We start from the raw sequence: 26,708 nt of genomic DNA, 5'->3' as shown, positions 1-26,708 counted from the left end.
GGCAGTCAGCTGATTGGGCACAGATGCTCTGTGCAGGAAAGGACAGAGTTGTCTGTACTTCCTTAAAAGGCTTGCATCCTTCAACGTCTGCAGGAAGCTGCTACAGACCTTCTACCAGTCTGTGGTAGCGAGTGCCCTCCTGTACTCAGTGGTGTGCTGGGGGGGCAGCCTAAAGAAGAAGGACGCTTCATGCCTGGACAAGCTAATAAGGAAGGCAGGCTCTGTTGTAGGCACAGAACTGGACAGCCTGACATCCATAGCTGAGCGACGCACACTCAACAGGCTCCTGTCCATCATAGACAATCCACACCATCCACTACACAGCACCATACACAGACAGAGGAGCAGCTTCAGTGACAGACTGCTGTCAATGTCCTGCTCCACAGAAAGACTGAGGAGATCATTCCCCATGCCATCAGACTCTTCAACCTGCATCATACATGACACATACACACACACACTTGTACATGTGCATGCACACACTCACCTCTGCACTGTAATGACGCAACCCTCTGGCTTATAATTAATTTCTTTTAAACGTCTTTATATTTTTTATAGCTTTTTTTTTCATTTTATATTTAGACTGTACTTGCATTCCTCTTATGTTTCTATTTTGTAACATATTATCGATCTATCTATCTATCATCTATCTATCTATCTATCTATCTATCTATCTATCTATCTATCTATCTAAAGGCCTGTTGTGTTGCTCAATGTCATTGTTTGTTGTCACCACACCAGTACACTGTCACGCTACATACCTCACTGATGCGAGCCTGACCCAGAGCTTTACTGTTCCAAACCATACTGTGCTGTACCATGATGGAAACACGGCTTTAGTAAGAGGGCACTTTAGCACACAACCATTTTGTCCATTAGGGCACCAGGTATGGGGCACCTGTGCACACTACTGTGCTGTGCACACAGAGATTATTTTGCATATGATGACCTGACACAGCTGACTGACACTGTAGAAAACAGCAGAAACTGATACAGGAAGAAATTGCCATGCACAAGTGGAATGAGGAGGTATGGTGTTGAGAATTCAATGAAATACAAAAGTGTGAAAGGAAAAACTATATTCAGTCACATAACGAGATGTAATTGTTGTAATAATGGAATTAGATGAGTCATTTTGTGCCATTATTCATATCTAGAAACAAATTATAAAAAGAAAAGAGGTAATTAATCATTTCTCACTCGCGCGGAAACTCCAGTTTGACTGAAATGCTGAAGCAGCTGAAGTTACCGAATATATGTTAACATCCAACGCCCTGCTGTCACGATTCATTTCTGAACCAATCGATAAGCCATAATAAGCAGATTGGAATTAGGCGAGTGAACGGGCGAGTCTGTCAAGCAGAGAGAGAGAGGGGGGGAGGTAGAGAGAGAGAGAGAGAGGTAGAGAGAGAGAGAGAGAGAGAGAGAGAGAGGTAGAGAGAGAGAGAGAGAGAGAGAGAGAGAGAGAGGCAAACTTGTAAGAAGCAGAGCATGCAGAAAAAGCTCCGCAAGATTTCAGTGCAGCTGCTCGGCGGGTGTTGAGGCTTCAGAGGCAGCAGAGCTTGTTGCGGATTACAATGATTGCAACCACTCAACAAAACATGACCACGGAGCTGGTATGTGCACATGTTCACATGCTTTTATCCATTATATTATTTATTCATTTATTTGTTTTAAAACATTTTCTGTGTGTGTGTGTTGTGCAGCAGAGGGATTCCTCATGTGTGCGCCACTATATCGATTAGTGCTTTAGTAATTTCGCCCATTCAGACTTTCTCGTCAATATCAATCCTTGTGGTCGCCAGCTGACATCGTGCACTGCGGTGCAGCCTGCTGTAGTAAGTCGACGTGCAGAGGGAGCCTCTCACTCTCATGTCCCATTCAGACTTCCAGCACCATTATATAATTTTTCTTCTAATATTCACACACATCTGGGGGGGCTGCACTCTGATAAAGGGGCTGCACTGTACATGATTAATTATCCCTCTGCTGTGTACTGTTATTGGCAAGGAACAAAGACCAGGAATCCTCTGTTTGATGTTCACAGCATCATCAGTCCTCACTGTAATCACACATATGTAATGCTTTTTGACAGTCAATGCACATTCCTGGTTGAATTTTTTTGGTTTATTTAAAAAGGCATTTCATTGTATTTTAAATTAAGAACTTGTAAAAGGACTTTATGCATTCAAATAGCTGGATTTTGGTTGTAACTTATTATCAACGTATGTTGAATGATATTTGCATTACTAATATGTTTGAGGAAGGTTTCTATCCTTACATAAAAGTTGACCATGCACTGTCAGGCACAGTCTTGAATTGTTATTGTGATGCTTCTCTTTATCTACAGGACAGTGAAAGAATTTCAAAGCCTGCCAAGTCGACTAATTAACAAATCTCATCAAACTGTCACCCTTGGAAATCATTACAGCTTCCCCAGTGGCTAAAGTGCTCAGGACTACACTGAGCCATTAAGTCATTAGTTAAATAATGACTCATTGGTATATGTAATACAAGCACGATGGTGAGTCGCATGAACTGACTGACTTCAGGTGTTGTATTCACATGTTATTGTGATTGAATCTGTCGTGAAACGTGCCTGAAAATGTCTCCTTGTTTCCATGCAAGGACCACACAAGGCTGCAGGGCTAAACAGACAATTCATCACCTGCAAATGCACAAACATCTCATTCTGTTGTCGCCAATCAATGTGCTTTGCAGAGAAAAACAATTAATAACATTTTTAATTGCTGTTTAGACACTGGGTGAGAAAATGCATGTGGAATAACACGGTTTTCTCCCTGTGTCACAATATAATTTTTATAGTTGGTGCAAAGTCAATAAAGAAGCGTGTCCTCCTCCATAACAGCAATATCACAATTTCATGCCGCAAAAGCATGACGCTGGAGTTTAGACATAAATAAAAGTGATTTTATTTCAAAGGCGTATTGTTTTAATTTTCATTCCCAACACGGATAATGTGACAGTATGACACAGAGAAGCCCATACTCTGAGAATAAGCATATAAGGTGCTGATACAGTATTTCTGTAAAGTCCCAGCCGTGACAAGTAATTCATTCTCTCTCATGTTTTACTGTAACTCCACAACATGTTGTCACAGCATTCCCACACATCTTTTGCAGATGTTGCATGTTTCCAAAGCCACACTATAACTCCGTCAGCGTGTGCGGTTGGACATGCTGAGGAAAAAGCTATTTCATGTTGAACCCCCTTTGCACAGTAATTGTCTTATGCGTGATGGGGAGCATGAAAAAGAATAAGGCAGCAGGGCAGCCTTGCAGCAGCAGAGGCTATAAGCAGCAGGTCTTTCATTTCTTGGAGGCGTGTGCTGCATTGTGTCTGACATAAGCCTGGAGGGCAAAAAAAAAGATCTGCCCTGTTTGTCCCATATGGGGCAACTACTGCTTTTTAAGTGGGGGAACTGTGGTGCAGTGTGTATAGCAGCAGAAATGTGATAAAAGATATGAATCAATACTGAGCTGGAGCTGTAGTATCCCATTACCACTGCTGCTTGGTTACCATTAATTCTAACCATGCTTAAGCTACATCCTTCTCTAATGATGGACTTCATTTTAAATGAGGCAGTGAGAGATATTGACAGGGAAATACATACGTGGGTTGCTTTCTAATCTATGGCTTTCCCTTGTGAGCCATTGCAGTGAATCATTAAAATCAGGCACATGTAGGTTACATTGAGGACTACACGTGTCCGTCAGTAGATATCCCCCCCTCCCCCTTTTTTTTAATGTTGGTGGAGATTTCATTGATGGCTTTGTCAATGTCATGTGTGTAATAAACATCATTTCCTGTTGTCAGAGAGGGTGGGGGTATAGGTTGAGGGCTTTAGAGGTATGCAAATCCAGGACCAGAATCTTCACACGACCTGGTTCCCTCTCTTCTCTCCATGTGATTTATTGTCGGATTCGCTACGCCTCAAAAATACAGAAGATGGAGTTAAGGAGGTCTCCTGAGCCCAATTTACGAATTCTCAGCACCGCCTGGATCCAACACCACAGAGCGCTGGTTCATGTCGCACAGATTGAGTGATTGCGTTTGGCGTGGTTTGCTATTCTTTAGTGGTCACACTCAATCAGTACAGATGGGATTTTCTGTTTGTTGCTTGTTCCATGTGCAGTGCTCTGACAAAAAAACAAAAAAATAATTATTTTGATTATTTCTAAATGTAAGAGAGATAGGTCTTGGTATTCCACAAGGATTCAAACTTTGCGCGGAACAACAGAGGATGTCTGTCTAAATGTCTCCTTTATGGCTGTATTCGCACTATTCGTTTCCCTTTAGACCTTGAAAAACTGCACATCTTATTGATTCTCCTTTTTCTGGATGAGTAAAAATTACCACTGCTCTGCTGCCAAATGTAAGAGCCCTCTTTAAGTTCTGCACAGCTTGGGGGGTGGGGGGGGGGGTGGACAGTACCCATAAACACCCACACCTTTGATTTGCATTTTGCACCCTTTGGTGTTTGCCTGACACCTCATCTTGGCTTCCCCTCCAACGTCAACGAGATCAGGCAGACTGAATAAAATAGATGGTTCATGGTGGGGGGGAAGGTCAATGTGTGATAATTTTTGATTTAACTCGACAAAAAAAAAAACTAGCTCTGAGATATACTGAGATTGATATGTTGTGATATTCCTGTCCATCAGGCTGCTGTGTGAGTTGCACCAGGTCAGTCGAACAGCCCAGCTATGGCAGCTGATTATTCTGTATTAAGCCCCTCATGCATCGTGACCAGGAGCCGGTCTACACCCGCAGCTTTTCCGCTTGTTTACTCTGGGGATTCATATTCATACCTCATTTGCAAATGTGACAAAACTCCTCATTTACACAAGAGTGCGGATTCTCCTTGTTCGTACAAACAGCAATGCATTCTCAATTGGAAGTTATGGTTTAATGTGCGGGGGATCAGGGGAATGATAGGAGCTGTGCTTGCCATTAGAAGGATGTTCAGCTCTGCACACAGTAATTTGATGGTGGATTTAGAAATTAAAATTCTGTGTGCTGAAATCCGTCAAGTGGAGGAATTTAATTTGAAAAGTGTCTTATATGATTCTGGAGTAATTCTTTATGGGTTTTATGATATGTGACCATTATATGGGGCCATTTCTTTTAATGTTAGTACACATGGTGTATACACTTCACTTCTCAGATCCTCAAAATTGATGCAGTAATGACTGGATCCTCTTCCACCAAATCCTCCACAGACATTACTGTACGTTTCTCTATCTGATGGAGGGATAATAGCGGTTCACAGAGGGATTGGATACAGAGAGAGCACAAGAATGATATAAGGAGAGTGCTAGAAAGGCCAGTAGATACAACGGCATGGTCATCAATCTCCCCCAGCTCTGACCTGTCAGAGCTCAGACAGCACTTAAAAATGTTCCCTGCAGGTGCACCTGGTGGTGATTTTAATTTTAACATGTTATGATACAACAGCCAAGGATGTCCATGGATTAAAGATGAGGCCTTGGCAGGAGGTCTGCGCTGGCAACCGGTCAAGATAAAGCAGCATCCCTTTGTCTGCCATTCATAACTTAAAGCCGACCCGTTTCCTTTATAATAGAATGTCAAAAGTCCTGGAATGAATTATTGAAAGTTATTGTGAATGATTTATGTGAAGGATTTTTTCTTCTTTTAAAAAAAAAAAAGTTGAAGAAAGACAAAAGTTTCAGATTTCTGCACATTTTTTTCTGCAGATTTCTCTCATGTGTTTATTGGACATTGTGACCGCAGTTTATGCAGTACAACGTTTCACTGTAATACTTTTCAAGCGGCTTAAAGATACCTTTTTGTACACGTCGTCATCAACAACAGCAAACATATTTTTTGAGACACTCCGTATTAAAGCGATGGCTAAGATTAGATGTACCTTTTCTTGATCGAAGCACATTTGCGGGTGAGTTCTGGCCGACGCTGTCCTTCAATGGTGCTTGATTTTAAAGCAGGATTGTCAAACATACGGCCTGCGGGCCAGAACCAGCCCACCAGAAGTTCATAATGTTTGTTTTTTTGTAAAAAGATACTACAAACAAAGGGACTACATTTGGAGTTCTTGTTTGTAGGTTACGATGCTGTTATTTTACTGGTTCGGCCCACTTGTATGCGGTCCCTGAACTAAAACGAGTTTTAAAGTGACACAAATATGATTTAAAAATCAGAACAGATTGTTGGAAATTTGGGTCTGTGAAGCCCAGAACAAATCAGATATACTGTAAGTCACACATCAACAACAAAAATGAAAACAAGTCACTTCGGCTTGGTAATGTAAACATGGCTGAAGTGTATCTCATTGTATTTGTCAGCAAAGTACTGTATATTGTTTTAAAGCAAGAGTGGCTAGTTGCCCAGATTTGGGGACAGCTGGTGTCACCCAGGGAGCCTGATGGAGCAGCAATCTGTTGACCAGCAAACCGCATAGATTCCCCTCCTTCCGCTGTCAGCCTCCCCATGGCCCAGAGGAAGATGACAGCCCGTGGCTGGGGTTAAGCCAAAGGGCTGGGCAGCCATAACCAAGGCTGAGTTTTATGTTTGCGCTGTGATTTAACTCTCACACTCCAGCTGGCATGTGGCTCCAGCAGTGCCAGCTGCTCATTATGAGGGAGTGGAGTGCAGCCTGGAAACAGCATGCTATTGTGTTTAATTATGACAGATATGGACGCCAGCTCATTCCATCAGTTCCCCCTGATCATATTTACAGATGGCATGGAAGGAACTGAGCCGAAACTTGAAGTTCTCCACTTTCTAGCTTTGTCTATACCAAGGAGTATATATATATATATATATATATATATATATACATATATACATATAGAGAGAGATATATAGATACAATATATAGATATGTGTGTGTGTGTAGTCTCCATCTCCTTCTCCCTTTTTTATGGCCTCGTTAACAGTTTCATCCAGAGCTGTTAAATAAATCCTAATCCCTAAAGCAACTCTTTGCATCTGAAATAGGCAACGGCTTTCCCCAGCAGAGGCACATTTTCATCATTTCAGGCTTCGCTCACAGATAACTTCGCTCACCCTTCTCTCTTTTAGCAACATCACACGGTCCGTCAGTCGTGTAACAGGTGAAATGATGAAGACAAAATCATGGTGCAGATTTTTCTCCAGTCCAGGCTTTCCTAGTGAACATTTATGTGCAGTTGTCATGTGGAAAATGAGTCTAATCCAGTGAGGTCCCTGTGATGCTGAAGACTGGTCTCATCCCCTCCTGAGGCTGATACTGTTAAATGTCGGGGAGAAATTTTGTGAGCATGTGGAAATGAAGCAGCACTAATGTCCCTCTCCTCCTCCTCCTCCTTCGCCTCCTCTTTCTCCTCCTTGGCTGTATTATATAGCATTCATCACAGTCTTTGTGTGTTTGTCTCTGTGTGTGTCTCTTCAATATCAGGACCTGGGAAGTTCAGACGGTCCTCCGCGGAACTGGAAGGGCATAGGCATTGCCCTGGTGGTGATCCTGGCTGTTATGTCTCTGGTGATTCTTTCTGTCATCCTCCTTACGCCTGGTAAGGATGCAGAGAAAGAAAAAAAAATGTATGACGCGCCGGAGGGTAAAAGTGAGAGAAACAAAGCCGAGACGTGTTGTAATGTGGAGAATCAAATGATTAGTTTGACATTGTGGAAAATATGCTTACATACTCTGCGGTGGAGAGTTTGCAGAGAATATCAACATCAGCAGCTGCAACTGCTTATTTCAGAACAAACACTGGAAACAGGGGAAAAGAGCCACTCCACAAATGAACACTTTACATCTTTGTTTGTTTTTTATCTATGCAACAACTGCATGATCAAAAACGACAATTCACCGCTTTATGGAGGGGTGTATATACTCGGTGACATTTTCCTGGCTCTGAGCAGTTGCCAAGCAACCAAAAAAAATAGTCTCTTAGAGATTATAACCCCTCCAAAAAAAAACACTTTACATGTTCCACTTCAGTGTTTGTTTGGAGTAAACAAACAAGATATAATGACTTAATCAGTGGGCAGAGTGAAGTTGGTTGTCCCCCCCCCCCACACACACACACACATCTAGTTAGATGTTAAACTTGGAATTTTAACTACATACCAAAAATTGAATTAGAGTGTTTATCAAATTGTCACAAATTTGCCAAAAGGGAGGGATAATGTGGGCAAGCTACAAAACAAACATAAACAAAGAATGCAAGCTGGAGGCAGAAATAAAGACCAGGCTGTATGTCTTTACACAGAAAAGGGTTTTCTAATGAACTAACTCGCCCTTCTCTGCTCTTAAAGATGAATCTCACCTGTTACTCCGTTCCCATATCACCATGGAGGACCTAGAGAGTGAGGAATTCAAAGTTCATGACCCCTGCGTAGCGTGGTTGAACGGTAAGTATCCCTGTTGAGACTCACAAATTACTCTGTTAATGATCTTCACCTGAAACTGAGCTGCCGGCGTGCAGACACCGCAGGTATCTCTGTAAATGTAATTCATCACCCTAATAACTCTGGACACTTCCCTCTCCTTAATTGTCTCAACCGCCGTCAGAGAACGAAGTGGCTGTGCGCACCACAGAGGGACACGTCCTGTCGTTTAGCCTCCACAGCAACCTCACCACAACTCTGCTGGATAACAGCTCCCTGGTGAGTCACCACACACGCAGCCGATGAGTACAGAGCACAGGTGGCGGTGCCGAATGTCTCCCCAGACAAAGTGGCTATGTTCAGAGTAACCAGGCACATTGTTGTATTAAATCAAATTAAAAAACAGATCAGATTTGACTGGTCACATTCATAACTACAGGTGTCTTGCTTCTGAACGTGATTGTCCTCTCAAATGGCACAGATACACAAACACAGTTTTACATATGTTGGCAACAACAATATAAAACGCCATACCTAAAACATGGCACTCTCTTTTACACGGTGGAGCAGTGGCTAGCACTCTTGCCTCACAGCAAGAAGGTCACTGGTTTAGATCCCAGTTCAACTGAGGGCCTTTCTGTGTGCTTTCCATCTTCTCCCCATGTGTGAGTGGGTTTCCTCCAGGGACTCCTCCCACAGCCCGAAAACATTCAGATTTGGGATTAGGTTTAAATTTTGGGATTAGATTTATTGGACAATCTTGGCCACATATCGAATAAATATCTGATCTAGGACCACGTACTGAAGGCTCCTGAACCAGCAACCTCCAGGTGTAATCCAGCGACCACCCAAGGGCTGGAGGGCCTAATGAGAAGGGCCATAACAGAATCCATGCGGCATCTTATCTGTAAATCATTGAGCATTGACGTCATCGACCTGCACCGTGGCAGTGCAGGAAAATCAAGCAACAATAGAGGATAGAGTGCCGTGCTCTACTACAGCTAAATCCCACTTCCAGATTTGCTGCAATACCTCGATCTTATATAACATAACAGCGATTTGATTAATATGATTTTAAAATTGGAACTGACGATCTGTGTCCATGCAGCCCCGATTTAAGTCACATCAACCGAATAGGATAAGTCACTTATCCATGCTTAGCATGGTTATCTTTATGATTCTAGACTGAAAGATAGGAAAGCTGTAGAGTCCCACTGTTCCATATCCCGCAGCTTCACGACAAACAAAAAAAGATTTGGCAAAGTGACAGTATCAGCTCATCCCCCCCCCACCAATCTGGCTGCTCTGTGAGCCCTCAACATGTGCCTTCAAAGGGAATCCTCTGCGAGGCACTGACAGACTTATATGGGTCATCACACAGAGACGCCTTTTCACAAACCTTTTCCTCTTTATGGTTTTTGCCATCCCTTCTGCTGTAGACAATAATTGAAGAAGATATTTTTTCACACGAGTAGTGAATTGCTGAGATGCTTCCGTTAAATATAATGTCAAACTTGGAAATTTAGACTCACAGAAGGAAAGTTAAACCTCAGCAATAAACTTAATAAATAAATTAAACATGGGTTACAAAGTGCTTCATAGTCATAAAAAGGATCATACAAGGCGTCTGAATAACCAATTGAAAACCAAAGCCATCTAAATAGAGTTCACTGTGGAAACCTCAGCATCACACAACCTGGAACTTGAACTATAACTTGGTTGTGCATCACAGAAAAGGCTACACAACAACAAATAATCTTTTTTTTAATGCATTATTTAGTAGGCTAGTGTGATTTTTGGACCATCATCACTGGAAAATGTGGCAATATTATCACTTACAACAATCCCCCAGAGGGAGACTCTTTCTTAACACTGGAATCACCCGGACACTGTATACTGTATGTTGGAAACAAATCGTATATAAACTGGTATTCTTAATTCATACGGTCTTTTGGCTCAAACAAGAATACAGTGGAGTACCTACTGTATTCCACTGTATTCTTGAGATGTGAAGAAACAGCACTGTCAGGAGGATACAAATGTTTTTTGGTTGTTGTTCAACATTTTACAGTACATTTTTCTACTCCTGGGATGCTTTGATCTTTGTGGGGCTTTTCCGTGTTTATTGGACTCAGCCTTCACACAACCTTGACAAACTATACATCGTTAGAGAGCTGTAAATGGCCTGATTCTGTCTGTGCAACGTGTTTAATTGGTGTCCCTGCAACAGCTTGGACACAGTTGTTTCAGACCTGTGGCTCTTTTTTTTTTTTATTTTGGGAATATACACGTGAACAAATAAATTGGGTTGAGATGAAAATAACGGAACTCAATGACCAAAGATAGATGTCTTAGCTGGAAATGAAAAATTACCCTGACTGTTACTGAGGGGTCAGGTAACACAAGTGCTTTTCTTTTCATGTAAAACGTCTGAACTTCACTATTATACTGCAGTGAATCTGCAGTTTGAAGACGGAGCATGCGGAAAAATAGACTGAACAGACATCTCTGATCGAGGGTCGTTTTAATTCTTTCTCTCTTCGTCTACAGGATCTGAGTGCTACAAAATTCCAAGTGTCTGCAGACAAGAGGTTTGTCCTCTTGGCGTACAACATTCAAATGGTAAGTTTCCCTTAAATGCTGACTTAGATTTAGCACCGTCAAACTTTTTACCAGGAGAAAATATCTAGGGCCATAAATTAAAACCATGCAATAATATCAAAGGGAAGCTGCTGCTGTTCACAAACCTATACATATGGCAGACCAACAGTGACTGTGAAACAATGGTGTCATGAATCTTAGTCAGAGCGCCAAAGATGCAACGGAGAGGAGTGAAACACAACTCTGTGTGTGTGTGTGAGTGTGGATAGTACTTGTATTTGTTACTCTGTAGGATCTTTTCTGGTATAAACACTGACCTTGTCAGGACCAGTAGCACTCGTGAAAATCAAAACCTGGTCCTAATGAGGTAGAACTTAATTTCTGAGGAACTGGTTAACCCTTAGTGCTCATGCAGCACAGGTAAATTGGGAATGGGAATGGGAATAACACACAACTCCTTATATGGACATCCTGGGGGGTTTAAAAAAAAGTTGGGGTTTTTGTCACCTTATGTGTTGTTGAGTCCAAGTTATGATTAATTTCATATCACATTTTTAGTAGTGATTTAAAGTAGCAATAATTGTGCAGAAGTCACAAAATTTACCGTATTTCGAAGTGAACTTTGAACTTTGAACCACCCCTGGCTGATTGTACTCAATTCCCTTGTAAGTCGCTTTTGGATAAAAGCATCTGATAAATGAGATGTAAAGTAATGTAATGTAACTGTGACATATTTCCAAATTTCACAAATTCAATCGGATTCTAAACATTTTGAGTACTTTTTGCTCAGGTGTGTTTATATAGTTTTCATCAGATTGCTGGTGTTGAAAAAAAGGATATAAGACACTCTATATTGCACATTCTTATACCCTCTGTATATATACTGCACCTTTAAACCTAGTAATGGGAAAAAAAAGCAGCTGAAATGCTCTGTGTTCTAAGGGTTAAGTTTAGAGCTCAGATTTGAATTGTGGTTAGGTGAAGGTTAGGCATCAGCTGGTTATAGGTAAGATTAGCGATAAACACTTTGTTTAGGTTGTCCAAATGAATAGAAGTCAAAGCAGTGTCCTAAAATGAACAGCTGCTCAAACCAGTGTACGTGTCGGTGTCTTTGCCCGTGTGTCTGTGTGTGATTTCTGCCGCAGCAGCAGCAGCAGCAGATTAGGCCACATTACGTGGATAACATATGGGGAGTTGAATATTTAAACTAGCTGATGGTGGAAGGTGCAGGGGTTGAGGAAAGCTTGATCACAGAGTGAAGAGAGGGAAACAAACTGGGATCAGGAAAGGTAATGAAATCACTGTGCTACTTCAGAGGCCACTTTTAATGAGACGCTGACGAGAATCACAAAACACAGGTGGTTCTGAATAAACACTGAGGTCTCACTTTCACTGCTGTAATCTCTTTACTTCAGCTCAGAGGTCAGGCAAGTTGCGTAATGTGTTATCAGCAAAAGCAGAAAACACAATTAGGGAACGGGAATCTGAATGCATATGTTTGCTCTCTCTTTCGTTCTTTTATTTGTTCAGTTACTTTCAAGAGACCTGTTTTTGCTGTAATCACATATTTTTCTGTTTGTGTGTGGAATGAATGGGCCTGTTGCTGTGTTACAGCATCCGTCACAGAACACAGTGGATCCTAACTGCATTATTGAGCAGTTAACGTATATTTAATCAGTTTTCAGACATCTCTGTAGGGAACAGGCTCCGCTCTTTGCCCAGTTTGTGGGCTGCTTTGGTGGATTTATGCCACGTCATTAGCATATTTCCTTTGATATCAGCAGGAATTGTGTCGTCGCATCTGTACGCTCAGTGTGTGTGTGCATGCTCGAGGAACTCCGAGGCAGCGGGCATGCCACCTGGAATAATCTGTGTATTTAGAAATGAGTGTGTGTGTGTGTGTGTGTACGTTTGTGTGCAAACACGGTTGGCATTTTGTATGTTTGCAGGCGATTCTTCCTTCTTTCCCTTTCTCCTGATTCATCTTCTTCACTCTCACTCACCTTTTTCCATCCATCTCTGGGGGGGGGGGATTTGTGCTGACTGAAGCAGTTTGCGCCAGGCACCAGCTTCACTGTTTGGAAGGCGAGGGGCTCGCTACTGAGAGTGGCAGGGAACATGAGAGGGGGAATAAATGTGGGGAAAGCCACTTGTGACGGAGGGGGAGAAGAATAATGGGATGTGCACCATTTTACTTACATACACTCCCGGTTGAAATCAATCAGAATGGTTACTGGAGAATGACAGAGATACGAGAAAAAAAAAGATAGAGAGCTGCAGTAAAGAGAAATGGATGAGTAGGCTGTGTGTAACATTAAAAAGGGTTTTAAGGATTGTGTGTGTATAGCTTGGGAGGCTTTAGGGAGGGTTTTATGCTCGGTGGCTGAAAAGTAAATGGATTTTGATAAGAGGGTATACATAGAAGTGAGTACATACACATATAGGAATGAGTGTTTTGGGTTTGACAAGCACAACCAAACCACGACCAGTGGTGCAGTTTAGGAACATATGAAATGCCAAAGGAGTTGTGTCTGCACCAAACGCTGATGGGCATGAGTTTGAAAGGCAGCATATTCAGGGGCTCCTAAAAAATGAAATGCTTGTGAGATAGGAACTACATATACATATAGAGAAGGAAGGATGCTATTATCTCTGCGGTGTACAACAGATCCCAATACCTCTGCTCATGTACCGTACTGTAATCTCTATACCGTTCTCTTTGTCATATCCCACGCTGTAGCCTTCTGAGTGTGTTGTGCCCCCTCCTGTTTTGGCAGCAGCACCGGCGGAAGGGGCGGAGAGTGCAGGGGGTGACAAGCAGAGCAATCTGGAGGATTTATGACAAGCTACTGGCAGCCACATTAAAGTTCCATCTGCCTCCCCGAGACAGATGCTTTCACTCTTGCCGGCTGTTTATCATACACAGGCTCACAAAAAAAACACACAGTAATGTACAGCCACTGCCACTGACTTTATGATGGTAAATCAAGAACAGAATCACTGAGTTCCCTAACAAATCATGAACAGCTGATTAGAAAGATTGTGCTCACAGCAATGCTGCCCCCTTTGGTACTGAAGAGACAACATCGCCTGTAACTCATGATCAGTCCTCGTTGTGTGTGTGTGTGTGTGTGTTGGGGAACCTGTCAGCTCTGGCTTGCAGTCAGCGCTTCTGCCCTGTCAGCATCCTTTCCTCCCTTTGTTTCCTTCTCTCTATCTCGGTCCCTCACATTTTCCTGTTTGACCGGCTCATTCCTTCCTGTTGTTTTTCTGCCGTTAACCCATCTGGTTTTCTTGTACACCCAGTTATATACTGTAGCCTCAGCAGTTGTTTCTCTCACTTTACTTTACCCCAGTAGCTTTAATTCCTGTGTCACTCCATCCATGCATTCGAAGGAAAAAAGGAGAAATCCAATTTCACTGCTAAGTGTGCTGTATAGAGGATGTGACATTTAATTTCTTTGTAGGAACTCGGTTTCCAAGAGGCTAAAGCTTTCAATTGGCCACTGGGAAAATAGTCTGCCTCCAATCATTTGGTTTAAACAAAAAGGAAAAGAAAATCTGAGAAATCAATGTAATACCCAGAACACGTCAGGTAATGCTGTGATCAATTGCAGTGAGCACACACACACACACACACACACACACACACACTCACATACACATGCGCACATTCATGGATTCTGGTCCCATTGTCTTCTTCAGCAGGTTAATTAAATTATTAATTGAACAGCTGTTGCTTGTATCAGGTTTGCAACACAGTTGCCAGCCACAGTGGGAGGTGTACTATACTCGCTGTAATGATGCTGTTTAATGAGAATCTTTGCCTTGAATTCCGTTCATGTTGATGTTTTATTGTTTCATTTTTTTTTACACTTTTGGTACTCAGATCCGCATCATTCATTCTGCTCCTCACTATAATCACAGTGATTATGCACTATGGATGAAATTGTGAGCCATCGGTGTAATGAGTCTTTGAGTTTTTATTAAGCTGTGAAACAGTCAAAGCAATATTAAGATACTTGGTCGACTTAAAATGACCACATATATACAAACAAACACGGTGCTATTTGCTTTTTAGGGGAGATCATAACACTGCATTGTTATTGACCTTTTAATAATGAATTAATTTACTGATCATTTAATATTTGTCGTTCTGATTTTCTAGCACTGCATTTTGTCACTGCTCTTTTATGAAAGCAATGAGCCTCTTGATGCTGTAATTTGCCGTTATTTATGAAGAATGTAAAGGATACGAACACCTTCACGTTCCTTATTGTTTAAGATCGGCCTCACCACTGTTTCCTTTACTTTTTACGTGTATGAGCATGTGTGAGTACCAGCATAAATGTGGTGTTAGCACACGTATATGCATGATATCCTCTACCTCTTTCAGGTATTCACTCAGTCCTTCACAGCCTCCTATGCTATCTACAATGTGACTAATGGGTAGGTGGAATTATGAATGCTAATGCATGGGCTGCACTGGGCATGAGCGTTACCAATGCAAGCCGATCTGCCAACTGAATAAAACGTCCCCTCAAAGCGTCTCTCTCATCGAATCAGAACCTCATATATTTGTCAGATATGCATTCATTCATCAGTGTCCTTTCCAGGTTGCATAACCCGACATGTGGTTTGTACTCTACGTCAGATTCCACTGCCTGAGATTCATATTTTTGCATTAAATCGATGGGGAAACTCCATGGTGGCTTTGGATGGTCCCCCGAACTTCTAATGAGTCATTCTAGAGAGGGTTTCAGGAAGACACACAGTTTAAATTGTTGCCTGACTATGCTTAGGAGGAAAATGTTTGCCTGTCCACAGGAAAAATTGCAGCCAGAAATGTGTTGCACCCTTGCATGAACCAACCCCATTGTTTCCCTTCACTGCATCTTGCTCCTTTTGTCCTCACAGTACATTATCCCTTTCTCAAGGCCAGGGCATGGATGGACCTCAGAGGGCTTTAAACAGGACAGTTATCCATAATGGAGGGATTATGTTTGAGGTTTTATGTGTGTTCCAGGGACCTGCTGGAGCTGAACCCTCCGCAGAGGGACAAGGCAGTGCTACAGTATGCTTCATGGGGGCCTCAGGGGAACCAGCTGGTAAGCGAGGCACTGATCAGTGTGTTTTAATTAGCATCATACATGCAAGTTGTTTTTCTTAACCTTTACAATCTATATTGCTAGTGGATGCATAAATCACCATCATTAATCATGCCATGTCTTTTTTTATGGAAAGACCTCCAGCTGAAAGGTTATTGAAGAGACGGTGCTGCTAATACTGGGGGTCCCTTTACACTCATATAATGATTCATCTATCTTCCCCACAATGTAATTGGCGTTTGCTGCTATGTCAGTGCTCATATGGAGCATATTAACTGGCAAGAAAAGACAAATAGGCTCTCCACCGTGTGCATGCTGGCTGATGATTCATTCACTCTTGGACGACATCCGACGCTCAAATCGGGAAGCCAGCAATGAAGCCTGCAACCAAACTGTCTTTGATAATGGATTTGAGCTTGTGTGTCTGTGCTCCTCGTGCCAGGCATATGTGTTTAACGGGGATATCTACTACAAACCGAGTGTGACCAGCAAACCCCTGCGTCTCACAACCACCGACCAGGGCCAGAATTTGGTGAATGGGATCTCTGACTGGACTTATGAAGGTAGGGTGACTTCACAGATAAACCTAAAAGTACCAGCTTGATAAATAAATATATTTTTGACTTTAAAATGGTTGTCTTTTAAAACAGAGGAGGTGCTTTTGACATATGTTGCCCACTGGTGGTCTATGGATGGAGCCAGGCTGGCATACCTCAGCATCAACAACTCTGCCACACCTGTGATGGAAATACCTCAGTTCTTAGGTGGTCTTTATCCATCCAACATGTTCTTCCATTACCCCAAGGTTAGAAAGTGGTGAAAACAGAATGTTATATCTCTAAAGCCACATAAGAGGCTCTGGAATGAGTCTACACACCATATTTCATGGTAATCCAGTCCATGGCAATTACTTCATTTGCTTGAAATGCCCATCCCTACTTCATAGCAACTACACAGGAAAGGCAAATTAATCACCAAAATCTTCAGAATACATCATTCGTCAACCCCCAAATATTAGCCAATCCACAATGTAGATATTCCACTGAACTGGAGAAATAATTGACCTCCAAAGTCATATTTATTTATATTCTGGTCTGTCTACATTAAAGATAAGGCGCTTCAGTGTGGACCTCAGGGATGAATTGATGTATAAAGGTTTGGGGAAATTCTCACTTGGTGCTTGTATGGGTTTATCTAATTCTTCCCCTTTTGCTTGTGTTCAAAGGCTGGATCAAGTATCCCATCAGTCAATCTGTTTGTGGTGAATCTTTATGGTCCAGCTCACACTCTGGAGATGATGCCTCCTGACTCCCTTAGGACCAGGTAGTGTTTCATTGTGGATCTAAAAGCAGAATAAACCTTGAAGACTTTAGACCGCACTTGTCAGAATTTCCTGCCCCCCCCCCCCCCTTTTCCCTCATGTATCATTTCCTGCATCGCCCCTTCAGGGAAAACTACATCTCTATGGTGACTTGGATCAGTAGCACTCGCCTTGCGGTGCGTTGGCTGAATCGTGTCCAGAACCAATCAGTGCTCTGCGTGTGTGAGGCCACCACAGGGGCATGCTCAGAGGTAAGCACTCCTCACCACTCGTTCCACATTAGTAATCCAAATGGCCTTTGCTGCAATCTGCAGCTTAAATAGAAATTGTGCTTCTTTTACATGTTGGGAACACTGATTTTTTTATTATTTTTTATTATGCTTTTATATCTCTACTGGCTGAATGAATATTTAAGGTAATTTGCAGTGTGAAAGGAATTTTCTGTGATGTACTGCAGAACTTTATTATTTGTTCCCCTTCCTTGCAGATTTCAGTTTGCCCAATGGCAATTATTATTAATACTGTCTCTAATTATTAATGACCATAATACGCTTTATTTATACAAAGATATTCAAATCAGCTTTTGATGTTGATGTGAGTGCATTTTAGATTATGTGACCAGTACATGTGGTTTTAAATCCTCAGAAACACAAAATGGCCATGGACATAATGCAAAACCAACGACAGGTTAAGTATTGCTTATGTCTCACATATTTTTGTTTATAACCTGTTTATCAGGGCGGTCTTTTATTTTTGACTTCATACGTTTCGTCAACAGGACGTCCCCTTGTTTTCAGCCGATGGCTCTGTGTTTTATACAATACTGCCAGCAAAACAAGGAGCTCGTGGAGAGTTTCACCACATCGCCGGACTCTCAGCGCAGGTCAGTGTGAGAGCTGTTAACTTTAAGATCTTGTTAACACTTCGACAAGAGTCGGATAAAACGGTGTGACATTATAGATCTCAGCAGCACATCAATGCCTTAGGTCTGGGTTTTTTCCACACAATCCCCTCCTACCTGTAACATTATCTATTTTCACACTAGTTTTACACGTTCCAAAACACCAGATGTCAGATCTCATTTATTTGATATAATGTTTTCACTGATTAATATTTCATTGTTATTTGCTTTTTACATTTTTCAAACAATTCAGTTCATCTCACGTTAATCTCGAGTGGGGCAGTTAAAATTGTTAATTGCCTTCTCTCTCGTTAAAAGCTGTGCAGTTTTATAGTGTTTTATATTTGTTGGTTTCAAAGTCCCACACATATGGCCTCATGTATGTATGTCTGAAATAAACTAAAACCCCAATTTACTTTTTTTCTGAACTCTCACCATAGCCACCATCATTTAATTTTTTCTATGGACTTAGCTTCATATTTTTCCCTCACCTTCTGACACACATCGCTGTGCCTATTTTTATTCTGTATATTTTCCAGCGTCTACCTTCCAGTTCATCTGTTTCTCTTTGTAACACAGCCTGCCATCCCATCTGTCCCTCCTCGCTTCTTGACATCGGGGAGCTGGGATGTCACCTTGCTCTGCACCCTAGACGAGAAGGCTGGAAAACTGTATGTGAGACAGTTTGTGGACAGTCAGGTTTAATCATCAGTCAGTGAATTTATCAGCTCACAGCACCTTCGCTATGAAGAAACGAGTTACAGGGAGGTTGAGCAGAATAGTGCCGAACGTTAAAAATGATCATCTCTTGTTGTTAGCAGAATGCTAATTCTAGACCTGTCAGCTGCTGTGGAGCAATTGTATTTGTTAAGTTAGACTCAGGGTGAATGTTATGGTTATGTTATGATATGAGGCAATTCTAACATGAAAGAAAGAAAATGGTTTTGACTGTGACTTTGCTTCTGGCAGTAAATTGCTTCAGAGGAGAACAATTCTTGTGCAGATTATTGCTTAAAGTTCTCTCGTTTGGGGAAGAACAGAACAGATAATGAATAGATTGACTGGCGTGTGAGCAACTCAGGCAGTCACAGAAATTACGGATCTTGACAATTGTTTTCAGTACCTAAGCCCATGGGCTTAAGTCAAGTCAACCTAATGAAACTGCCAGGTACATCCACTGCTCAATTACTTCAAATCAGCATCACTTAATTACAAATTAAATGTGATACAAAGCTGGTTTTATAAGCACGCTGAAAGTATGTAAATATATGTAGAGAAGGGTTGACGTAAATAATTGATGTCCAGAATAATTAGGATGAAGATGCCCAGGGGTGATGTACAGCTCTTGAATAACTTTGCTGTGTCTGTGGTTCACATTTCTCTTCATCAGCTATTTCCTGAGCACAGAGGAATCCAGACAAAGTAGACACCTTTACAGGTAGGCCTGTTTCCCCTGTAAAAAAAAACCCCCAACAACCCAAAAAACTGTCAAACAACAGCCAAATACTGATATAAACAGATATGTATAGTTCCAGTTTATAAGAGTTAGTGACATCTAAGAGGACTTGACCGCTCACTCCTACCTTTCCCAAGCGTGTCAGGGAACTACAGTGGCCTTCACATTTCAAAAAGGATGTCAAACTTTGGGCAAAGCCATTCTTCTTCATTTTTGTAGTGAGCTTTCGCTTCAAAACACAAAACACTGCTGTAGAAACATGGATGAAAATAATAATAATAATAATAATAATAATAATAATAATTAAAACAATAATAAAAATAATTCCAAAACAATTTTGAATTTTTATGAACATACTCATTGGTACTATATTCAATTTCGGCCAATATGTCCTCCTAAATGTTACACACTGGACCTTTAATCAGACAATCCTAATGCTAATGCTAGCATGTCTTGTTATTGGTTGATTGTTGGTTCATGTTTATCGCGTACACACAATGATCTGTTCATTGTGCACGCAATAAACATGAACTCACTGTATACTGGGTAAAAATGTTGTAAAAATACAGTCATTCATTCATGGTGAATGATGTCAGTAATTGATCTGAATTAATAAATTACCTCCACAAACTGCATTAGACTATAGAGTATCACAAAAGGTCATTCTGAGGGTAACATACATCACAAAAATGGCAATCTTATGATGATATTAGAGGAAAAAACAGGCACAAACCCACACGATGCATCACACAAGAACCATACATGTAAAAAAATGCAAAATGTGCCAACTCATTCTGAAGCTATTGAGCTATTTCACTAAAGAAATTACAACTTTGACCCACTTTCAATATCATTTGACTTCAGACTTATTAAGGAATGTAAATATCAAGGAAATCAATATCATAGTTGGCAAATGAAATAAGTCTGGACTGATGTGGTGGATTAATCGACAAACCGTCCCATTGATATCACCAACATCTTAACCACAGTGATAGCATACAAAAAAAAAACAATCAGTTTAACTGCACGTGAATCTTTGTTGTTGTGTGTTTTATATTCTTCTGGCCAACAAGTGAATTGAGACATTTATAACTAAAATCCAATCTCAGAGGACAAGGACCCTGCGTGCTGCGGAGACTTATAGTCCCATGGGTGATAAACTCACTTGCCTGTACCCTGATCCCCCTCCTGGATTTCATATCCTTTCATCAGTGGACATAGCTTTGTGCTTCACGGAGACAGCTCAATGTTATGGAGGAGGGAAGATGGCTTGTTTAAATTCGGTCTGTGATTAATCCTGTATGAAATCAGTAGGCAGTGGAGTGGAGAAGGACATTTAGAGACTTGACAGAGTAATCTGTATTGCAGCTTTTATGTCCAACCTTATTCAACCCAATTTTTTCTGAAAAGTCAGCCGGCTGAATGGTTTGACTCTAAATGCTGACACTTTTCCTTAAGACCTTAACAATCAATTGCCCCTTTCCTGGAGCAAATCAACCTGTTTAGACAGTCCGATTTTTCTTTAATGTGCTCAATAAACTCTGTTCTTTTACTCTAGTGTGGACCTGGATGGGGTGTTTCAGCGGCGATGCGTCTCCTGTAACCTCATAGAGGGATGTCGCTTCTTTAGATCTGAATTCAGTCCCAATCAAACCTACTTCACACTCCACTGCTTAGGTAAATGAGACGCACAGACACAATCACAATGTGTGTGAAAGCAACACGCTGCTTTGACAGTTGGTTTTATAATGTTGTCTTTTGCAATAAATCCCCCAGGCCCTGGGATCCCTAAAGTGACGGTTCACAGTACAAAGGACCCCTCCAGTGAGTATTACAACTGCTTATGTATCTGCTAATGTGCTGGCACACAGAGACTGATACACCAGCTCTCTGCAGTGTCCTATGACAGCCTGCAGAGTGCAATGTATTCAAGTAGACAGGAATGTAGATTCATTCATTTCATGCTTGTGAACACTGCCCTCTGTCTGCGGCTCTCAGTTAGAGCTGTGTATAATGAGAATAGAATGTGGGTCTACAACACTGTGTCTGTTTTTATGTTTAAGATGAAAAATGTTTCACAGTGGTGTTTTATGTCCTGTAGGATATGTTGTTTTGGAGGATAACAGCCCTCTGTCTAGGGCCCTGCAGGGCAAGAGGCTCCCAGAGACTTTGTTCAGGACACTCCCAGCAGAGAACCATGGTACAACAAAGCAACTATTAACTGTATTTGTTCTTATTCTATCTGTCCCTTCATTAAATGTACAGTGTGTAAACTCACACAGGCACATCCTTGGTAAATTGCTGGGAATAATAGACTAATCCTTATATGGACATCCTGGGCGGGTGTATTTATTCGTCTCCTTATGTGTTGTAGAGTCAAAGTTAGGATTCATTTCATATCACATAGTTTTTAAAAAACAACAACAACGCAGGAGTAGTGATAGTTGTGCAGAAGTCACAAAAAAAAAATGTTCTTTTATTTTTGTTCAAGCCAAGCGAACTTTTAACCATGACTGATTTTCAAATTTCACAAATTCAATCAGATTTTAAAAAGTTTGAGTACTTTTATGTGGTTGGTGAAAATGAAAAAATATATACAATTTCATCAGATTGCCTATAGGCTGTGCTGTAAAAAAAATATGTCATAAGTCTTTATTGCACATATTCTTATAGTCTCTGTATATACGTTTTAATATAGTAATGGAAAAAAGAAGTCTAAATGCTCTGTGTTCTAAGGGTTAATATTTCTTACTCCCTGTGGTAGCCTTTAGTTATCACTAAACTAAACACAAAAGGTGTTTAGTTTGTTCATTATAAACATAGTGGTCCAACATGGCAGCCTCTCAAGAGAAGAGACGGTCCTCTAAATATAAAGGGTCCATTCTGTGGTAATTAATAATAACCATTCATTCATTCATTCAGGTGATTGTACACTTAAAAATAAACTTTAGTATAATTATTCTGTATTTCCTTTTACACACTGGACTTTCAAGTAACTCAATGAATTGGTCATGATTACTTTTAGGATATTGGCCCCACAAACACAGTCATGTCACAGTAATCTTGAGTCAAGCATGACCTCTGGGAAATGTATGCAAGTATGTTTGTTTGTTTTAGTTCAAATAGTATTGTGTATAACTGTAGATTCAAACCATTGTCAAATTAGTTCACACAATGCTGAATAAGTCTATCAACTCCACACGACTCTCTCTGTATTTCTCAGTATAGCAAGGTGCTGGACTTTCAGATGCTTTTAAAGGTAGAGGAATTTCAAACATGTCTGTGTCGGTCACAGTTGACCATTTTTGTTTTCCTCAGATCTGCACCTGAAACTATCTCTGCCTCAGGGTTATGAGGCCAACCTGCACCCTCTCCTCATCATTGTGTATGTTCCACTTACATGCTACACAACAGGCCTGCTCAACTTTGATCTCTGGCTTTTGTTGTCACTGCCAAACCTAACAACTGCCGCCACACTCGTTGATCCTGTTCATCTTGTTTAGAGATGGTGTACCTGGTGGTCAGTCGGTGACTGAGGAATTCTCCCTTGACTGGCCTCAGGTGCTCTCCAGTGCACAGAATGTGGCCCTGGCCTGGGTGGATGGCAGGAGTGGGGTTGGCCGTGGACAGAAGACCTCTGCTTTGGATCCACGCAAGCTTGGCTCACTGAGAGTCAAAGATTATCTGGCGGTTATTGAGTCAGTGCAGTTGTGCAACAACATAAGGCTGTCTGATTGTCACATGAAAATAAAGCCAGTGATCTGATAAACTAATAGGCTTTTATGATGTTTACACAGGTTGTTAATGCAACTGCCATACATTGATGATCGCCGGATGGCCCTCTATGGCAAGGTTACAGCATTTTTTAATTGAAAAGCCAAATTTTTTTCTCCATTGATTCCATGCAATGTTTGTCACTTTTCTGTTTCCACCCAACAGGCATTTGGTGGATATTTAACTCTCAAGATGTTGGCTGCGACAGATAAGCTCTTTCAGTGCACAGCTGCTGCTGCACCAATAACTGACTTCAGGCTGTACAGTGAGTTGCAGTTGTGTCATTGACTGTTCAAACAATTTAGCTGTGAAAATTTGAATTGAAATGTTGTTCCACTCTTTTAGGCGCTGCATTCTCTGAAAGATATCTAGGCCTTCCAGCAAAGGAGGAGCATGCTTACTCGGTGAGGCTCTAAAGCAAATACTCTGTGCTCATATATTCTTGTGTTAATAATTGTAGTATATCAGTTGTGGATTAAACTCAGTTGTATGTTTATTACTGAGAGGTAATGCAGTCTGATACAGCAGTACTTCAAAGATATGCCTATATAATGGTTGTGTAGTTACATTTTTTGTTGAAAGAGGTGTTAATTTAACTTTAGAGTCATTCAATCGTGTTATTATAGTCACATGATTCAGGTTTAGATTGAGGCACAGCTGTAGTCATGTCACTGACGGTAGTTAAATTTAAATCCAAATTCACCACAATCTGCAGCAGCCTCTGCCATGAACATAAAGTTTATACATCACCTCATTAAGAGCAAAATTTCAATTAAAACTGAATATTAAAATTTATGACGGTGAGATCTGTTGCAGGGCAGTTGTGATACACTCAAATCGTTTTTACCAGTGTGCTTACTAACTCTATTGTTATGACGTATCTTTTCAGACTGCCTCTTTGCTGGAGGAGGTTAACAAGCTGAAAGATGAGAATTTCCTTATTCTGCATGGAACTGCAGACGGTGAGGTTTCTTTAACTTTCCTGCTGACTGTTAGTGTTCATTTGAGTGTGTTTTAAAAACGTATTTCCACTGTGTGTTTGGTGAAAGCGAGGGTACACTTCCAGCATAGTGCCGAGCTCCTGAGCCGACTGGTGAAGGTGGACGCCAACTACTCACTGCAACTGTACCCAGATGAGGGTCACGTGCTGAGAGAGCCCCGTAGCATGCAACACTTCCAGCGGACAGTGGTGAACTACCTCCAAACCTGCTTGAAGCACAGCGTCCTCCTAGATCCCATAGAGGATGAAGAGGAGGAAGACGACTGAGCCTAGAGTTTCCCTTTCCTTCTTCTGGATTGAAGGACTCTCTAAGGACTGTACGCCATTTTATGCATTACCTTGGCTCGGATTACCAGACACAAGAGCACAGGAGTGGGGACCAAACACATCAGATCACCTCCTACAACTACTGGAAACATTGATGTACTGTATATCTTGTTGCACACACTTATTTCTGTTCCACTTGTATGTTCAAGACACTGTTTGTTTACAAAAATTGACTTAAGATGACGTGAACTAGAAAACTGCTGATTCCGACAAACGTTTACAAAGACTTGAAAACATGCATGTCTTAATGGCTGCAAGATGTGGATTGGTTGACATTGCATTGTCTGTACTCTCTGTAAATTTTGAATATCACCCATCAGGTGTATGGAGTACAAAATCTGCCAGCAGCCAGGAACACACTGGAAGACTTAAAAATCTATACTGATGCAGATAGATTTCAAGACAAACTTACTTAGTTGACAATATCACGTTTAGATTTAAAGCTGCAGTCGGCAGGGTCGCTTGAAAAGTAATAGATTGGGGAGTTCCATCCATAGGTTATTAAAATATTCATGTTTCTGTCTGACCTGAGCTCCTCTCATCAGCGCGGATATATGCTCTCGTTTCATACCCGACAGATGACTTGAGGGAATCTCTCCGTCTCTGAAACGCTTAACTGACATTGACACATGTTTTTTTTTGTGTTTATTGTCTGACCGTTTTAGACTCTTAACTTTCTTTAGGTTTCTTTGTAGTGTAGGCAGCTGTTGCTGGTGCTGGAGTAGCAGCCACCTAGGGGACATTCATGCAGCCAGTAGGAGCCCTCACTCTCTCTCTGTACTGCCCTGTGACTGGTCAAAGTCTGCTGTGACACCAGAGATTTAGTTGTAATCAGAGCCCAGAAGAGGTGCAGAGGTGTCGTGTTTGCTCTCAGATCACTTGTTTTACAGTGAGTGTGCTGCAAAATAAATCTTCTTACTGTAACTTAATGTAGATTAGTGTTTTATGAACATCATGTCCTACATATCCCTGGCCTGCACTGACTTCTCAGTCCACAAAATTGTATCTTTTTTGTCAAAGTCTTTTGTACAGTGTGTTCCTGACTTAATGCTGCATATGGACACTTTGTGGGTTTTATCCACTGGTATTATTTGCATTATGTGATAAGTATACAGCTGAATTCATTTACACCACCAGCTCCAGTTTAAGAAATATTGCAAGAACTATGTAGGTCACTACAAAAAGTTTCTGTTTGTAAATGTCTTGGCATTTTAATCATTTCTAGTGCAGAATTAAATTATTTCTTTGCACACAATGTTGAGCCATTATGAAAGTAATTGGAGTGACCATTAAAATATCAACCATACCACACTGGTAAACTGCATGCAATTTGTAAATGAATGCCCGACTCTAAACAACCAGCTTCTCCTTTCACTTTTTTCCCTCGACGTTGTTGACAATAAAGATTGAGCTTCTCATTTTACAGCAAACCTTATTTGGTGTCTTTACTAATTACCATGGCTGCCATGGCAACAGACACACTTGAGGGTATAAATACTGACTTTGATCTCTGCAAAAGTATTGTTGCAGCATTCACAGCAATTCTAATTATCTGCTGCTGCAATATATGCTGATAATGACAGATATATAGCTATTAAAACTATTGAGATCTTTGTTTTTAACTGTTTTTAAAGAGGTGACGATTGAACTATGTGGTTATTTTCGAGTATGCAGTTTGGACTACTGTGCTGAGCTGTACGTCTCATTTCTGTCACAGTAACCGTACTGTTTAACGTGTAACCTTTACAAAGGGAGGACTGTATTGCACATTTTGGTTGCATAAGACGGACTTTTAATTATGTGTAGCTAATAAACTTCAACTGGTGACTGTAGTTTCTTTTTTTTTT

The 26,708-nt window shown here is 41.1% G+C and overlaps 1 protein-coding gene across 1 annotated transcript; it reads left to right on the top strand.

The window, feature by feature from the left end:
- Positions 1 to 1,476: 1,476 nt before the first annotated feature.
- LOC131468398 (inactive dipeptidyl peptidase 10) lies at positions 1,477 to 26,679 on the top strand. Its single transcript, XM_058642586.1, has 25 exons — positions 1,477 to 1,616; positions 7,439 to 7,553; positions 8,302 to 8,397; positions 8,558 to 8,652; positions 10,924 to 10,995; positions 15,371 to 15,423; positions 16,001 to 16,082; positions 16,525 to 16,645; positions 16,733 to 16,887; positions 17,308 to 17,405; positions 17,531 to 17,654; positions 18,049 to 18,090; positions 18,182 to 18,286; positions 18,884 to 18,975; positions 19,695 to 19,742; positions 21,319 to 21,437; positions 21,537 to 21,584; positions 21,862 to 21,960; positions 23,079 to 23,145; positions 23,264 to 23,458; positions 23,558 to 23,612; positions 23,700 to 23,799; positions 23,880 to 23,938; positions 24,424 to 24,496; positions 24,584 to 26,679. The coding sequence occupies exons 1-25, from the start codon at positions 1,578 to 1,580 to the stop codon at positions 24,799 to 24,801; spliced, it is 2,370 nt and encodes a 789-aa protein (XP_058498569.1). The 5' UTR covers positions 1,477 to 1,577; the 3' UTR covers positions 24,802 to 26,679.
- Positions 26,680 to 26,708: the final 29 nt, after the last annotated feature.

Source organism: Solea solea, chromosome 11 (genome assembly GCF_958295425.1).
Source record: "Solea solea chromosome 11, fSolSol10.1, whole genome shotgun sequence".
In the NCBI taxonomy this organism is placed as follows: Eukaryota; Metazoa; Chordata; class Actinopteri; order Pleuronectiformes; family Soleidae; genus Solea; species Solea solea.
Note: the sequence above shows the minus strand (reverse complement) of the source record. Positions and strands in the feature narration are given on the sequence as shown.

What these genes read in the sequence shown, in the direction of transcription:
- LOC131468398 (XM_058642586.1), top strand. Translation starts at nt 1,578, where the DNA reads ATGATTGCAACCACTCAACAAAACATGACCACGGAGCTG. An exon ending in TGGCGTACAACATTCAAATG is followed by an intron (nt 10,996 to 15,370) that starts GTAAGTTTCCCT and finishes TACCTCTTTCAG; the next exon opens with GTATTCACTCAGTCCTTCAC. An exon ending in TGTTCTTCCATTACCCCAAG is followed by an intron (nt 16,888 to 17,307) that starts GTTAGAAAGTGG and finishes TTGTGTTCAAAG; the next exon opens with GCTGGATCAAGTATCCCATC.